Source organism: Lissotriton helveticus, chromosome 7 (genome assembly GCF_964261635.1).
Source record: "Lissotriton helveticus chromosome 7, aLisHel1.1, whole genome shotgun sequence".
NCBI classification, from domain to species: domain Eukaryota; kingdom Metazoa; phylum Chordata; class Amphibia; order Caudata; family Salamandridae; genus Lissotriton; species Lissotriton helveticus.
In genome coordinates, this window is record NC_136068.1 from 1,706,708,379 (window position 1) to 1,706,726,537 (window position 18,159).

The 18,159-nt window shown below is 49.2% G+C and overlaps 1 protein-coding gene across 1 annotated transcript in view; it reads right to left on the reverse strand.

The window, feature by feature from the left end:
• The window catches only part of LOC144769652 (IgGFc-binding protein-like), a 620,904-nt gene that overhangs the window by 151,073 nt on the left and 451,672 nt on the right, over nt 1-18,159 (reverse strand). The window contains exon 16 of the mRNA XM_078653827.1: nt 9,148-9,718. Within this exon, the coding sequence (XP_078509953.1) occupies nt 9,148-9,718 (571 nt within the window). The remainder of the gene's footprint in view (nt 1-9,147; nt 9,719-18,159) is intronic.

Consider the following 18,159-nt stretch of genomic DNA (forward strand, 5'->3'; position numbering starts at 1 on the left):
CGATTTTCCACCCGGAAGTCCATTCCCTGTAGGGAGATGGACCACCTCAACAGCTTGGGATTTTCCCCCTTCATTTGCATCAGCCAACGAAGGGGTCGGTGGTCAGTCTGAACCAGGAAGTGCGAGCCAAAGAGGTATGGCCGCAGCTTCTTCAGAGCCCACACCACCGCAAAAGCTTCCCTCTCAATTGCACTCCACTTCTGTTCCCGGGGAAGCAGTCTCCTGGATAAGAAGACTACAGGCTGATCCAGGCCCTCTTCATTTAGTTGCGATAACACTGCCCCAATGCCATGTTCTGATGCATCTGTTTGGACAATGAACTCCTTGGAGAAGTCTGGGGCCCTCAGGACCGGTGCTACACACATTGCCTGCTTCAACTTTTCAAAGGCTTGCTGACAAGCCTTCGTCCAAACTACCCGTCGAGGTTGTTTCTTGGAGGTGAGCTCCGTGAGGGGCGCTACTATAGTGCCATACCCCTTCACAAAGCAACGGTAGTAGCCTGTGAGGCCCAGGAAAGCTCGGACCTCAGTCTGTGTCTTGGGGGGTTCCCAGGCCATGATTGCCTCAATCTTTGCCTGCAGGGGCTGCACTGACCCCCTACCCACCAAGTGTCCAAGGTACACAACCGACCCTTGCCCAATCTGGCATTTACTGGCTTTGATGGTCAATCCAGCTTGTTTCAGGGCCTGGAGAACTGCTTGCAAATGTTGCAAATGGTCCTCCCAACTGCTACTGAAGACAGCAATGTCATCCAAGTAAGCAGCAGAAAAACTCTCCATTCCAGAGAGGACCTGGTTCACCAGCCGCTGAAATGTGGCAGGGGCATTTTTGAGCCCAAAGGGCATCACACAAAATTGGAAGTGTCCCTCAGGCGTGGAGAAGGCTGACCTTTCCTTTGCTCCATCTGTCAAGGAGATCTGCCAGTACCCTGAAGTGAGGTCAAAGGTACTTAGGTATTGGGCAGCTCCTAGCCGGTCAATTAACTCATCCGCCCTAGGGATCGGATGAGCATCAGTCTTTGTAACTGAGTTCAGTCCTCGGTAATCCACACAGAACCTCAGTTCTGGTGTGGTGCCTGGTGGGGCGGCTTTTGGCACTAGCACCACCGGACTGGACCAAGGGCTGTTGGAAGGTTCTATCACTCCTAGCTCTAGCATCTTGGCAACCTCTCCATGGATGCTAGCCTTCACCTTGTCTGACAGCCTGTAGGTCTTGGACTTCACTGGGGGGCTGTCTCCTGTGTCCACATCATGGGTACACAGGTGGGTTCTTCCCGGGACAAGGGAGAACAACGAAGAGTACTGCTCCAATACCTGGCGGCAATCCTCTCGTTGCTCAGGAGTTAGGGATGGGGAGAGAATCACTCCCTCCACCGACCCATCCTTCTCTTGGGATGAAAAGAGATCAGGGAGAGGCTCGCTTTCTGCTTCCTCGGCACCATCCGTCACCATCATCAGGATGACCTCTGGCCTCTCATGGTGGGGTTTGAGGCGATTGGCATGCAGCACCCGTAGGGGCTGGCGCGGGGTCTTGAGATCCACCAAGTAAGTGGCCTTACCCTTCTTTTCCAACACCTCAAATGGGCCTGACCAGCGATCTTGGAGGGCACTAAGCTCTCCAGGTTCCATCACCCACACTTTCTGGCCAGGCTCCAACTCCACCGGGTGAGCATTTTGGTCGTACCATTCCTTCATTACTGCCTGGCTGGCCTCCAAGTTATCAGAAGCCTGCTTCCACAACTTTGCCATCTGGCTCCTAAAGGCCAGCATGTAGCTCACCACATCTTGAGGAGGCTTCCTGGGAGACTTTTCCCATCCATCCTTCACCAGGCTGAGAGGTCCTCGCACAGGGTGCCCGTACAACAGTTCAAAAGGGCTGAAGCCCACTCCCTTCTGCTGCACCTCTCTGTAGGAGAACAGCAAGCAAGGCAGGAGGACGTCCCATTTCCTCCGTAGGCTCTCAGGCAGACTTCTTATCATGCCCTTCAGGGTCTTATTGAACCTCTCGACCAATCCATTCGACTGGGGGTGATAAGGAGTGGTGAACCGGTAAGTCACTCCACACTCCTTCCACATCGCCCGCATGTAAGCTGACAGAAAGTTGGTCCCCCTGTCAGACACAACTTCCTTGGGGAATCCTACTCGGGTAAAGATTCCCATCAGGGCCCTAGCCACCACAGGTGCAGTAACAGTTCTCAGAGGAATGGCCTCTGGATAACGTGTGGCATGATCCACCAGAACCAGGATAAACCTGTGACCAGCTGTTGTTGGTGGATCCAATGGCCCTACAATGTCGATGCCCACCCTTTCAAAGGGGGAGCTAACGACTGGAAGTGGTTCCAGGGGAGCTTTCAGCTTCACTCCTGTTTTCCCACTGGCCTGGCAGGATACACAGGTCCGACAGTAAGTGTTGGACGCCACTTTCATCTGAGGCCAGTAAAAGTGGAGGACAAGCCGAGCAAAGGTCTTGTCCTGGCCTAAGTGTCCTGCCAAGGGTATTGCATGAGCCAATTGCAGCAGAAAGGCTCGGTATTGCTGCGGGACCACCAAGGCCCTTGATGAGCCAGGTAGGGGTACCTTGGGTTCACTGTAGAGGAGTCCATCCTCCCAGTAAATATGGTGGTGTCCCGTAGCATCACCTGCTGCCTGGGCTTCAGCCTGACGCCTCAGTCCCTCAAGGGTAGGGCACTCCCTCTGCCCCTTACAGAATTCCTCTCTGGTAGGTCCTCCCTCCACATGCCACTCAGCAGGGATGGGTAAATCCTCCAGAGAGTCTACTTCCCCCTCCATGGACTCCTGGCCCACCACCGCAGGTGGCCGATCTGTCACATGGGGCGTGGAAGCCGAAGCAGGCTCTTCCTGTCTCCGGGTCTGTCCCTTTTTGGCAGCGGGTTGGGCCATTGTTCCAGGCGAACTCCCTCTCCGGGCAGTCGCAGACCGTGTGCTTGCACAGGCCCAGTCAGGTGTACCCAGCATCGCAGAATGCGTCCGGTATTCCACCTCTCTCCAAGTGTTGTGCTCCATGTCATTCCCCAACAAACAATCGACTGGCATGGCAGGGCTTACGGCAACTCGAAGTGAACCTGCAACCCCCTCCCACTCAAAGGGAACCTCAGCCACTGGATAGTGGCCCATTCTGCCGTCAGCCATCGCGGCGGGGTGGAGTACATTGGGAACCACCTGCTCTGGAGACACCAGTTGACTCCTCACCATAGTCATACTGGCTCCTGTATCTCTCAAAGCCTCCCCTCTCTGGCCATTGATGGTGACCCATTGCCCATACTTTGTAGTATTTGGGGGCACCTGGATCTTTGGAACCATCTCCCGCTCTCCCAGGGACACTAAGGTGACACCCGCCCACTCACCCCCCTTATCTAAGGGCAACTCCTCCCCGAGCGCTACACTAGCTACTCCCGGTGACTTTCCTCCGGTGGGAGGGGGTGGTCTCTTTGGGCATCTGACATCTCCCTTATAATGTCCAACACCACCACACTCAAAACAGTGGAGAACCCTTGGCTGCTGGCTTTGGCCAGGATTAGGGTTTCTGGGCGGGTTTGCCTTAGGGGTGAAACCTGCTCCCTTTCCTTGGAAATTATTTTGGGGACCTTTGGAGAACTCCCTCTTTTTATCTCCCCCCTCCTTCTTCTGGGGGGCGCCCTGTCCGGCTTTTTGAGAATCCCCTCCAGTCCCCTTTGAGGACACCCGGGTACTTGCCCAAGTGTCCGCCTCCTCTGCAAGCTTCCGGGGATTGGTCAGCTTGCTGTCCACCAGGTGTTGGCGCAACTCGGGAAAACATTTCTCGAGGAGGTGTTCTTTCAAAAATAGATTGTACAGCCCCTCATAATCTTTCACCTCGCTGCCCTTGACCCAACCCTCCAAAGCTTTCTTGGCGTAGTCTAAGAAGTCTACCCAATTCTGGGAACTCAGTTTGTGACTTCCCCTGAATTTCTGTCTGTACCTTTCAGGGGTAAGTCCAAACTTCTTCACCAGTGCCACCTTCATCGTAGGGTAGTGGGTTTGCTCATCCTGCTCCAGAGCCAACAAGGTGTCCCTGCCAGCAGGGGGCATGTATTTATACAGCCCACCCCCCCAGTGAGTTTCTAAGATCCCGTGAGCCCTTAAAGAAACTTCGTAGGCGGCCAACCATTTGGCAATGTCATCACCTGTGGTGTAACTGGCGATGACATCTTTGGGTAAATAGGGTCTGGGTTCCCTGGTATTCATCTTATTTTCGCTGCCACCATTATCTGGATTAGGAGACCTTCGCATTAAGGCTTGTAGGTCTAGCTCCTTTATGGTCCGTTCATGGGCTAACCTCCTGTCCTCCCTTTCCATATCCATCCTAGCTAATTCCAACTTCATTCTCCTCTCCTCCCTCCTATCTTCCAGCTCGGCGTCAGTTAAACCCCTCTCTGAGACGCTGCTGCCCGCCCTCGAAGGTGTCCTGGGACCTGTCAGCAGATTCCCCCTTCCAGCTTGGTTCAACATTGCAATCTCAAGGACAGTGTCCCCGTCACTCTCTTCGGTATCTGGTTCTTCCACTAAATGAGCTTCCACCCATGCCCTTATGCTTGTCAGCAACTCGCCTTTCCTGGCACCTTTGTTAAAGAATACCCCTTGTTGCTGACATCATTCTTTGAGTTGGGTCACAGTATAGGATTCTAGCTCTTTAAAATTCAATTCCATCTTTAGTATGGAATAAAATAAACACTCAGGAGAGAACCAAGAAGTGTGACCTGAGGTTAACCTCCACCCACCACCAGAAATAAATTTGGAAAAAACAAAATTCAAATTAGGAGGGCCGCAAGGAGAAAACTCCTAGTGTAGGTCAGTGTATTGCGTTGAATTACTAATGAGTAGCTGCAACCAAGTCAGAATCCCACCGCTAGGCACCAAATGTTGGAACCTGGGATGTCAGGTCACCTAGGGTAGCCTGGCCTAGGGGTAAAACATGCAATTCTAGAGGCACAAGTGTGAAGGTTGCAGACCACCCAGCATAAATCCACGCAATAACACTTAAAAAGGACACTACACCAGTTTGTTATGAAAATAAGTACCTGTTTATAAAAATAATATACTCTGTTCTCTTATACTTTAGAATCCACAAGTTCAGTACTTTACAATCAATCAGGTGAAATAACAATCCGCTTAAGTCTTGGGAGAGAAAACTACGACTCAGTATAAGCAAATGCAGATGTCATGGAATTAATAGCAATCTTTTTAGCAGTGTCAACTGGCATTAGAAATCAACATCAATAGTATCTTTCATTACATACGTTTCCAACATCACTGGTTTTGTTTTTACCTCAATGCCTAAACCTTTACCTACCTTATCTGTCCCTCTTCCACAAAGTGAGGCATACACAGTGAAGAGCAAAGAAAATGCCCAAGCTCTACGCTGTCACCAGTAAGCTCTAAGAGGAACTTGTAACTTTCCTTGTAACTTTAGTATTTCCAGCACACTCTTGATAGGTTGATTTTTAAGTCTACTCCCCCTCCTCATTCACCACAGTGGACGGAGAAATCACCAAAGGGTAATTCCACAACTGGCAGGCTCAAGCGCCACCTTCCCCCTTCAGTTTATCTCCTTACTTATAGATGACTCGTCCGGTGAAGCTTATCAGCACCAGACACAGGGGAAGTCACTCGGCAGTTCCTGGGAGTCCAGCGCTGGCAAGACTCCTCAGCTCCTCAGCTCATCCGCCCTTCCTGCTCACGCCAGCTCTCTCAGGAGGCGCTCGAGCAGGGAAGAGGTGTCTCTACACACGCGTCCAACCGCCGAAGGGATCCCGACGCTCTTCTTCACTCGGGGCTGGGATGCGCACACTTCTGGGTATGCGCGAAGTGTTCACACTACGCCGCCTCGCTTCCAGACCCGCCTCCGCTCCCGCCTTCCTCCTCGCTGGCTCCGCTGGCAAGACGCTGCTCCTTCCGGGCCTGCTCGGTCCTAGGCCCCTCCTGCCCAAAGGGAGTGGGAACGCCTGGGGCATGCGCGGTAGCGCTTACTGACTTCAAACCTTGGGCTTAAACACAATGACGCGGCCGGTGCCCCCGGGGTCCTGCAGACGGCGATATCAGCGCCGCTCCGTGGAATCCGGCACCCCTCACCTTCAGATCGCCTCTTCAGCCACAACTCGGCGCTGATCCCCCTCGCTGTCACAGGGGCAGAACAGCCCAATCTCTCCTGGCCAATGCTCCCTCAGCGCCCGCTGCTCCTCACAGTTGGCTTCACTCCACAGCAGGTGAGAGATGACACTCTGTGGGGTGATTGAGCTAGGGGACAGTCGCTGTAACCAGGGCAGGTTTTTATGGAGGACTGAATAAAAGGCTGGGCGGGGGGCCACAAGGATTAGCCCTCCTCCGTTTGAGGGAATCACAGCAGAAGTCTTTTCACTGGGCAGAGGACTGCACCCCACAGTGCTGTAGTCTCCTTCTCCTGTCCACCTCCCTATTCTTTCAGAGATTAGACAGGTGCCCAGGGTCTCCCTTAAACAACCACAGCGGGGATTAGACAAGGATCCCAAAGGAGGAGTAGAGAAGTGGATTAATTAGGCTGCTTCCCAGTCCAGGAGATCAACCCTTTCACTAGCCTCTCCCCGCCTTCCAAGATAGCCTGTCCTCCAGCTGACTCTCTCAGGTAGACAAAATGGCTGCCCCGCATTCCGCCTTATATAGGCTGACCCTCAGTGGTCCAGAATGGACCAGAAGGTTCTGGAACGCCCTATACTGGTCTATGGGCAAGTTCTGGGTTTGGCAGTTAAGGCAGTTGGTAGCCACCATTTTGTGTGGTTCCAACTTTTCCTATCAGAACAGGCCTCTGGGCCTGAGGCGAAAAACTATGAGGGGGGAAAAGAACACCTATCCCCTTGACCAACACCTATAAAAAGTTAGTGGACAAAAATTATCAAGGGTATGAGGGGCAAAAAGGGGACAAAATAAATAATAGATTGGAAGGACTACGCAAAAAAAACAGACAGGTCTAACAATGTTGTATACACGTTGTGGGCTTCGGCCCGCCCATAGGCTTCCCATTTGCTAGCTCCGTTGTCCCTCTCAAGGTCCTCAAGGGTCAGGCACAGATTAACCCTGGGCGTAGTTTGCATAGTAGCGCTCCGCGTAGTTACGCGAAGTGCACTTCACACTACGCATGCTACGCGAACTGCGTAGTGCGATAGGGAAAATGCTGTTAACACTGTTTGCCCAGTGCCGGATGCTTGTCCGCAATGTGCAATCATTGCAAACGGCATCTTCACAGTGCAAGCGGTAGTTTTCTGCTGCTCGAGTAGATTTGTACTCGAGCGGCAGCTTTCTCAGTGTGGACAGGTAGTTTCTCATCACGAGCGGTCACGAGCATGCGCGACCACTCGCAATGAGAAACCTGACCTCCCCGCATTGAGAATGCTGCTAGGAGGTATATTTTCCATGCTCCCGATCGGCAACTTGATGTTGCTGATTGCGAACGAGGAAAAAGTCTTGCCAAGTTGTTGATTTTGCTCCCTCGCGGTCGGCAACTTGACGTTAAGGACCGTGATCAAGCAAAAAATGCCCGCTACGCATTTTTGCACTGTGCTACGTGCAATTCGCGTAGTGCGTAGCAGCGCAAACTATCCACGCTTATTGGACAGAAGCACAGGATGCGGCAAAGCATGGTATAGAGCACTTGTTCACTTTTTCGTCTTCCTAATTACCTACTCGCAGCATAAAAACCCTCACAAACACATTTCTAATGGTTGCGATTCTATCGATGGGGGTTGAAAAGTACATTTCAAATTGTAGAGTAATAAAATAGTGGGTTTCACAGCTCCCATTTCAGCATTCTTTCCATTTATTTGCACAGTAAGTACATGCTGCTAGTATGACTCAGTTTCAATTTACTCAATTACTCGGCCTCAGAAGTATTAAAGGCTCTGGGAGCTTTTGAATGCTTGACTTGCAGATCAGAGTCACAAGATGTCAGGCGCAAGTGCTGAAATCACTGAACCAACTTGGGGCTAAAGGATGAATCACACCCTAATGTATCTTATTCATTATTAGCTGCCTCAGAAATATAAACGGCTTAGTCAACCATTAGACCTGCACACTGCTGAGTGGGTGCTTAGCTCACTGTACAATTAACTGTCAAGCATTGGCAAAGCCAATAGGTCTCACCTATGTAAGATATATTGGCTTTGTCAATACTTCTTAACCATGTTGCATAACTTACATGGGCCTTGCCAAAGGTCAAGCAGTGTTGTGTTCCAGTTTATCAAGGGGTCCAGGCAATGTGCAGCTCTGGCAGTTCACCACCGCCGGCTGCTACGCTCTGTTGTAAAGACATTGCTGAGATCTATTGGGTTTGCCAGTGCTTGTCTCCTTGGCAGATCCTACAGTACTCAAAACTGTAGTCTTTGCAAATTATGAAAACAGGAGCACCATGTATCAGAGACACTGGTAGTTGTACATGTCTTTGTTGCTCACTATGCCAACATGGCAACTACTTACAAGTTACAAAGGTGCAAAGAGGGTAGGTGACATACCCTCCCTTTTAACTTGAAAGGTAAATGTACCACAAGGTGCATTCGCTCCGGTGGTCACAAAACATCGCTAGGTTACTGACTGCAGTATCCAAGGTTCACTATTGACACTTTGCAAATTAGAATTGGAAACCTGGTTCCTCCTGCAGGCCTCAACTTGTGCATATGCAGTGGTTAGAAGGGGTTTACAGGTGGACATCCTGTCAAATTAATCCTTCTGGGGCAAGATATTTGTGAATACTTGCCAAGAGCCACTTCCACTATGCTGAATTGATATTCCAGCACAGCTCAAAGAAGTGATTGGGTCGCATTGCTGAGGCTGTCCAACAGCTGCAATAGCACATTTGTCCCAATATTTCTTTGTGAGTATCCTCTAAACCAAATGTCTGGAATTGCAAATTCCTTTTGGAGGAGATCCTGCCTTATATGCTAGTTACTATGTTCAATATCATCCTATCTCTTTTTTTAAAAACTGCATGCTTTGTCCCAGTATGGTCCTATTGGTCTGACAATTGCAGCTTCAGATTTCCTTACAATTAACTAAATTAGTTTTTATTTAATTATTTCAAGATGTGAAAGTACCAAGATGTGTGTGCATGTACATTTCTTGTTGACATTTCTGATTTTTTACTTACGGCAAAATAGTGTAGTCCTCCACGCCATGACAATTACCCCCGCAGTCTGGCATGCAGCGGTATACGCTTGGAGGTTCTGACAGAGGAGATCCGTGGGGTCAGTCACAGAACACAAATCATAGAGGCAAAAGTTCATGTAGTCTGTTGGGTTGACCTGCTGCTGGCAGTATCTAAATGGTCCTGTTGGATCTGTCATCATCCCACATGATGAACGACTGCTGTACAGTTGGGTGCTCAATGTGTTGCATGATGGGCAGGCATTACCGCACCCTGAAGAGCAGTTAACGTCACTCACATCTGTTTTCCAAGCTGCCCCAAAGTCATCAGCACGGGTGACTGTGATTCCAGTGGGTACCTGGAAATCATCGTACTGATTGTCATTGTAATTACCACAGAGGCCACGCATTAGTCCTTTGAAGGTGCTTGGAACCTCCACCCGTACATAGTACATTGAATCATAGAGAACCTTCAAGCCAAAGTTAGTCTGTACCACTCTATTGTTTCCTTTTTGGTGGATAATGATGTCTCTCTGTGGTAATTTGAGTGGCAACAGATAGAGTTCCTCATTGACCTGAAATAAAGTAAACAAACAAGGTGAGACAAACACATTTAATGGCTTTGCTGCCAAAAATGGGAGGATCTTTGCAAGGAACAAGTGCGAAGGATCAGGGTTTCATTGAGGTTTACCATTAGAAGTGGTGCTGTTTAGCGATTATGACTTGTTTGTTATGGTTTGTATAAATACCTTTCATATACTGTACCAGACAACTGCTCGCATTCTGGCGTATAGCTGTTCAAAACAAGATGATTTTTTGATGCTTGAGATACACTACAAAGTTCTCTTCCAGTGGCCATTCTTCATCAACCCGCCTGCCCCTGTTACATACTCTCACACTCAAAGGTTGTATGCCAATACCTCATCTCTCATTACTTCTACATGGCCACTAATTCAGCTGACCATTATGTCAAAGTAACCACTGCTTTGACTGGATTGTCTACTATTCTAACTCTAAACGTAGCCAATTAGGCCACAAAATCAAAAGTCAAATTAGTGATTGGTCAAGAAGAGCTACCGTGTGGATTCTCTATTTGTGAATTAGTGTTTGATTCTACTCTGTTTAGTTGTGACTCCTTACCTACTTCTAGTTCCATACTGGGTGTCATAGCTACACCTTTCTGTTACATTTCTGTATGTAATCGGGTTGTTGCAACAGCCACATTACATGTCAGGGTGAACCTAAAAAAATCAGGCTTTATCTAGAGACACTATGTAAGGTATTTATTTATTTATTTATTTTTTTTTTTTGGGTCCTCATTTTCCACCATGGTTCCATATGCAAAGGTCTAACAAGGCCTTCTCACTGTCACAGTATTTAACTGGCAAGGGATAAACTATGTTCACATTCCGTCACCCTATGTAAGGTATTTATGCGGCACACAAAGTGTAATAAAGTGGAAACACCACACAAGAAAAAACCTACACCAATTTAGAAAAACATAATGAAAAGTAATTATTTGACATGAATGCGATAACATTCCAATGAGTAGAACAGGAGATCTGCAATTTCACAAGATTAAGGTAAGTATATTGCCTAAAAGCACAAAGCACCACTTGTGGCTATCTGGCCATGCTCGACCAGGTGACAGCCACATGTTCAGGCGGACCACGACAAAGCGTGGGCCAAGTACATGAACGAGGTTAGTCCCACTAAAAAAAATTCATTCTAAAGTCTAGTGCAAAGAATTACTTTCACAGTGGAGGGTTCTGCAAAGAGCAAGGAGAGCATCTTGGTCAGTTGTCACTATAGCGCAAAGAGCAGGCCTTGTGTCATAGACCGTCATTGCTATTGCGCAAAAATCCTGTCTGGTGTAGCAGACGGTCGTTGCTGGACTTTCGCATTTGTGGTCACTGCAGGCTGTCCATGCTGTAGTAGTGAAGGCAGATCTCACATTGCCGATCATCAATGCTGGTCGCTGTAGCATGTAGACTCAGGTTCACCAGAGCTTTGCATTGGCAGTCAGTGAGGGCAGCAAGATCTTGGAGCAAACAGGCTGGTTCACAGTCCAAAGACTCCAAAACTTCATGATTTCTTTTTTCCTTCAAGGAGGAACTCAACTGATGCAGCACCAAGGTTCAGGACCAAGGAGGCACCTCTGAAGGGTTCAGGAATTCACTCCAGCAGAGGCCAGGAGGGATCAGACCGGTCTTGGTGCAGGGCCAGACAGGTTCAGTTATAGCGAATAGCTGGGCAGTTGCAGAGAGGCCCTGGAGTCTGTTATATCTCTGTAGCTCAGAACAGAAGGCCAGTCAGCTTACTCTTGGAGACATTTCCCTCTGGGATGAAGGGAACAGGCTCAGTCTTCCTTCTCAGCAAGCACAGCAGCCCTCAAGCAGAAAGACAGCAGGGTGCCCTTCTTCTGAAATATCCATAGGTCCATAAGTGTACTGAAGAATAGGTCTGAGGGTCCTCTTCTTCTACCTGGTGACCACTTTGAAGTGGGATGAACTTCTGGAGTTTTCCTCTACAACAATATAGGGGAAAACAAAGGCTTTTGAATTGGGGTAGGTCTTAAAACCTAACCTAGAGACTTGCAGTGTTTCTGCTAGCCACTTGGCCTCCCAAGGAGCACAATCTAGATAAAGTTGGAAAGCTTTAAATGACTACAATAGTTTATGCAGTGCCAGTGATGATGAGCCAAACGAGGGACATGCTATTGGCCAACACTAAATGCTATGCAAATAGAGGCGACAAAGCAAATGAGAAATCCTAGTAGAAGTGCATTTCCACTGTCCAACATGGGAAGAATCAGGTACTTCATTGCAGATCAGAGAAAGAGATAGTTGACCGAATTTTGAGAGACAACAATGAACATGGAAGTTTTAGATGTTGCCTGTGCACTAGCAAAATGTTTATAACTAAATGTCTGGGTGATTAATGCTAAGTACTCAGATATCTGATAGCATAGGTTAACTGCTTTGTTGGACCTAGTGGAAGGAGCCACAGAAGGGTGCAAATATGAATTTATGAGAGATATGATTTGATGCCTAATAGAGTGTTATTGCGTTTTGTTTTTGATTAGGCTGCTTTCAAGAATGCGCATAGGTCTAGGTGGAGGGTGGGGTTAATTTTAACATAGTGTGTGTAAGTATTTATTGTTTTATAGACATTTGACTAAACAGTAATAAAGATTACTTGACCTGATTTGAGAGAGGATAGGGCCAGGTGAGGTTTCATACTGTGTACACAAACATACCAACCACTGCTAGTTTCCAGCATGGAATTAACACTACACAGCATCTACCATCCAGTTATTGATAGTTGTAGTGCTATTCAGCAGACTGTAGGAAAGAAACATGACGTAAGTATGGCGATTATTCATGGTTATGAAAGCACCATGAACTTGAAGGGAATGTTATGAAGTCAACCTTTTAAGGCTTTTTAATAGAAGAGAAGGGATTCTATTCAGGACCCGGAGTTGAGGAGTAGGCTGTACTTTCTTCACTTTATTCATAACTTGTAAACTGCAGCAGCCATTTCAAGCACAATGAAACTTATGAAAAACTACATTTCCTATGGACATCTGGGAAAGTGAAAACAACAAAGTCTATCCAATCATATTCCAGTCTGCCGTATAACATCCTGTGAAGCCAGCCCAGCCCCCTCTTTCTTCGCTGCTCAAGCAGCAATACAGATGAGTGTTGTTTCTTTCTCATTTTTGGGCCTATAACTAATGTATGGTGCATGATTCTTCATGTTCAGACAGCGTTAATTGCCAGTGCTGCGAGGCTTTCCGCTCCCATGCGCTCACCGTCACTCAGGCTTGCTTATGGCGCGGTGCAGTCTTCCCACAGGAAGAGGACCCGTGCTAGCTAATTACGCGTGCAGCGCGTCCTCAACCCCCCCGGCAGCGGGAACACGTCAGTTTCACTGCCTGCCATTAGAGACGTGTTCCGGCTATGGTTTAAGCTCACGGGGGAGGTTTGTCTATTATCACTCGAGCGGACGTGTTAATAATATCCTCAGACACAAGCAAGCCGGGTTTTTTAATCTCCTCTTGTGAGGCATAGGGCTTATTAATGGTCTAGTGAGCCAGCGCCTGAACAGATAACACAATGCTGGGTAGGAACAACCTGTAACACAATAGGACAAGAGACACGCCAGACTCTTAGTTAACCACCTCAGAGTATCAGGGGGCAAGCCCTATTATTAGTTTGGAAGTCTGCCAGTGATATCCCTCCCAGCTGAGTGGCAGGTCTGCTCACGTCTCCAAATTTACTTTAATGGAATGTGAAGAATCTGGGGAGTACTTGGGGGAAGAGAAGGTTACCTACCTCCCAATCGACGACCAGTTCTGTGAAGTGATGGACGCCTCCATCCTCAGAGCTGTGTCTCAGGTGGTGACCCCCCTGGTGAAGATACTCTTACCACTCCAGGCGCAGTTCCAGAAACCCCTCACTTTGAGGGAAGATGCTAATAGGCCTCTGGACCCCCTACCTCCAAGTCAATGGGCTACTCCAGTGCTTACCCCACCCCAAAACCCAGAGAAGTGCAAGCACAACGACCCTGGCGCCGTTCTCAACTAAGGATATTTTTGGATGCCCATTCTATACTAGAGCCTCAGGCACCAGGCCCCAGTGGACTAGACCCAGTTACATCGCCACTGGTGGACCCAGGAGATGGGGATGATTCCCCCAACACATCAGACGGGGATGGTTCTAGACTATGGCGCCCGACGCACAGTCCCATAATAGAGTCAGACTCACTTACGGACACCGCCTCCTTTTCCAGGGGGATTTGCTGGATACTGATGACCTCTTGCACCCGAGGTCCACGCACAGGTGCCCCATTCCGAAGGTGGCAGCCTACATGGCTAGTCGTTTTAGGTAGCCCCTAGACAAGGAAGTGAGAGGATGTCATAAAGCAGAGTGCCCTGGCCCTCCTTGGAGGGTAAAGTGACTACCACACAGGTGTTAGACCCCAAAATTGCCTCTTTCCTGACCAAGTTTGTCCGCAACTCCAAGATGGGCATCAACCGGTCCAGGCAATTATTCCAGGACAAGCTCCTAGACATCGTAGATCCGTTATCGAAAATAATGGACATGGAAGAGACGCCAAGCCTCCGGTTCCTTCATATCCCTGGAAATGTTATCTATCTGTGCTCAGAGTGTCATCATCTTCCTGGGGAACGTGAACTGTGCGATCTTTTCAGAGAAGCGTAGATCACTACTCATTAAGATCAACCCCAAGTTGGGGGAGCTCTCCACATGATAGGCATGGAAATTCGTCAATGCTTTTAATCTATACTACTATTATAAAGAGAGAACTGTGAACCTTTGAGGCAGGTAAACTCGGGAACCACAGCGCCAATCAAAACACCCAATACAGCCTTGGAAAGGTCAGGGTAAGCAGATGGTCATAGGCTATATATATATGCAAAAAATATATGTTGCAAGGGCAAACTACATTCTTTGCCAAAGTAGTCCCTTGGAAGTAGTGCCATGTCTGAGGTGGGCGTGTGCGCTAATGAGGAATGCGCTGACATCACCGTCAGACATTTTGGTAAAGTTCAGGAAGTAAACCAGGAGCGTGAGGAGGAACTGCCAGGAGCGCGAGGCTGAGGAGCAGCGACGCCGGCGGTGGTCTAAGGTACAGGTCCGACATGCCCAGGGGTAGGAGCGGCCACAAGCGCGGGGAGGAGCAGCCCGGAGCGCGAGGCTGAGGAGCAGACACGAGCGCGGGGAGGAGCGGCCAGGAGCGTGAGGCTGAGGAGCAGAGGCGGCGGTGAGCGTCACCCGGTATTTGGCCCACGGCTGCACAGGTGGTTGGGGGCCTGGGATTCGAGACGCGACATGCTGCCGGAGGTCTGTGGGGGCCCTGAAGGCGGTGGTTGCGCTCCGGAGGACTGCACACTTAGCCTCATTGCCCCCAGACATTGTCGGACAGGCTGCTAGTTCCCTTGATAAAGCACAATCCTCAATAACGAGCACGTTTACACCCTGTGTTTTTGCTGCAGCTGGAGAGGTAGGGGACACTCATCCGGCCGTCCTTTTCAGGGAGCCTCAAGAGTTGGCGACTCAAGACACGGCCAATGGCCGGATCCCGGCAAGTTAGGTAACTTTTACCAGACAAAGTCCTACCCCCGTAGCCGTGGAGGCAGAGATGGCTAAGGACATAGGGCTAGGCAGAATTTGCATAGTCACTCTACGCAAAGCTCCATGAAACTGTAAAAAATCTCCACGAGCACGCAAAAGTTCCACTAACACGCGAACACAAGAAATTGCTTGTTCTGCCCGTTCGCAATGCTTTTTTCCTGTTTGCCAATGCTGTTTGCGTGCTCGGGGAGAAATATCTTGTGAACACGTATTTTGAAATCACGAACAAGCAAAAAGTTCCGCAAAGCCACGGTTAGTGGAATTTTTGGCAATTCTGCGTTCTCTGCGGAACGCAAAATTACCCAAATTCCACGAGCAGAACGGAATTTACTGCCCAGGCCTACTGAGGAGGCAACGGTAGCAACAACCAAGGTAAGAGTTTAGGACCCAACAGACTTTCATTTCGGGGGCGGCTGGCCCTTTTTCAATCAATTTGGGAAAAGCTATCCTCAATTGCTTGGTTATTCCAAACGGTGGGAGATTTCCACATCGAGTTTTATGGGACTCCAATCCAACCCCTTCAGCCTACTCCTTTGATCTTTACAACCGAATAAAGGCACTGGTGAATCAGGAGATAGTCAGCCTGTTACAGAAAAGAGCAATAGTGAGATCGACGATGCACATTCGCTGGTTCATCAGCAACTTCTTCCTAGTGGAGAAGAGGGATTGCGGGCAGTGCACGGTCATCAATCTGCAAGAATTCAATTCCTGACTATTCTACCATCATTTCAAGATGGGGGTATCCATCTCTTCCGGGACCTTCTTCAGGTGTCCGATTGGATGCCCTGCCTGGACCTGAAATATGCCTATCTAACGGTACCGATTTGTCTCCCACACAGGCGCTTCTCACAATTCCTGTGTTACTCACAAGTCTCCAAATTCACTGCCCTTCCATTTGGTCTGTAATCGGCTCCATGGTGTTTCACCAAGTTAAAGAGGCTGGTTGTCGAGCATCTACGGGCATGAGGGATAAGACTCATTTTCTACGTCGACGATATCCTGCTCATGGACTAATGCCTGTTACGCCTATCCACACACTTGCAAAAGGCAGTAGACCTACTGGAATCTTTAGGGTTCATGGCAAATGGGGGAAATCTGCCCTGATCCTATTCAGTCAATGGAGTTCCTGGGCTTCTTGATAAACTCAACCGAAGCGACTCTCAATTTACCCTCTCGGAAGTTACCCAAAATCCGACGTGAGCTTCGGAGAACCATTTCCAAATCACATGTGTCACTCCGCCATTTGGTGCGGAAAGTGGAGCTCATCTTATCATCCATCCAGGTGATTTTTCTGGGTCCTCTTCATTACAGGACCCTACAGCATTTGAAAATCGAACTCCTCCGGAAAGGCCTTTCGTATGCCCAAGTGGTTCCACTGTCGGTTGAGGCAAAGGAGGAAATGAACTGGTGGCAAGCCCACACAGATGCCTGGAATGGCAGGGCAATCTTCGGCTCCCAACCGAACCTCATAATAGTGTCACACCCCAGCGACTCCAGATGGGGCACATGATGAGCGAAATTCTCCACCGGCAGCAAATGGTCCTCCAACAAGCGATCTATGCACATCACCTATCTGGAGCTGATGGCAGGCTCATTTGCTACCCGCTGTTGGACCAAGGAGAAGGTAAAATGTTCAGTACTCTTCAAGATGAACAATGTTGGGGCAGTACGATTTGTCAATCACCTAGGAGGGACAGGTCGAAGACCTTGTCGGATCTCGCACAGACCCTATGGGAATATTTTTTGGCCAACCAGATTTCCCTTCCTGTGGCGTTCCAACAAGGTGGCCAACTGGCACTTGTGCCACTGGAGGGATGCCAGCCTTTCGAAATTGAATCTGCAGACCTTTCATCAACTCCAGACCAGATGGGGTCCTTTCTCCATGGATTTCTTTGCATCATACCTGGACTTCCAGCTCAACAGGTACTGCAGCTGGAGGCCGGACCCCCATGTGACAGCCATGGACTCCTTCCTCAAGATTGGAGCAAGGAACAACCCTATTCCGTACCCCTTTTTCCATGATCACCTTTTTCCATGATCACCAAGCACAAGTGCGCAGACAGAGAGCGGACTTAGTGGTGATCACCCCCATTTGGAGATCTAGCCTAGTTTCCAGCGATGATGAAACTTTCCTGGGAACTTCCAATCCCTCTACCCCGGTTTCCCAGTCTCCTCCAAGATCCCAAGATCAATCCAAACCCGCCGGTCCTAGAGGGGTCTCTCCGCCTCATGGCCTGGATGGTTACAAGCGACATTAGAAAGTCCCAGGCTTTTTCATAACAGGCATCCTTATTCCTCGCTAAGGTTAGGCAGCCAATACGAGCCAATAATAATGATCTGCCTGCTCAAAATGGTTGGGTTGGTGCTTTTCCAACTATAAATTGATCCCATGGGGGTGGACATTGTCCACGTGATGAATTTTCTAGTGAAAAACTAAAGGAAATGATGGACGTAGCGTTGACAATACAAGCACTCACCCCCATTCAACTGATCTGGGTTTAATCCATCACCATTCTTTAGCCCACTCTGCCACCCCAGTTCAGACATGGCCATATGCAAATCAGTCTGACCCTGTGCCTCATGGGAACAGTCCAACCCGAACTGACAAGCCATGCCTTCCCTGGACCGGAAACAAGCTACCGAGGACCGGTTTCTGGCATTTCAGCCGCCTTCAGCCCAGCTTGCCATTGCTTACCCCACCCCAAAACCCAGAGAAGCGCAAGCGCAACAACGACCCTGGCAACGATCTCAACGAAGGATATTTTTGGATGCCCATCCTATACTAGAGCCTCAGGCACCAGACCCCAGCGGACTAGACCCAGTTACATCGCCACTGGTGGACCCAGGAGATGGGGATG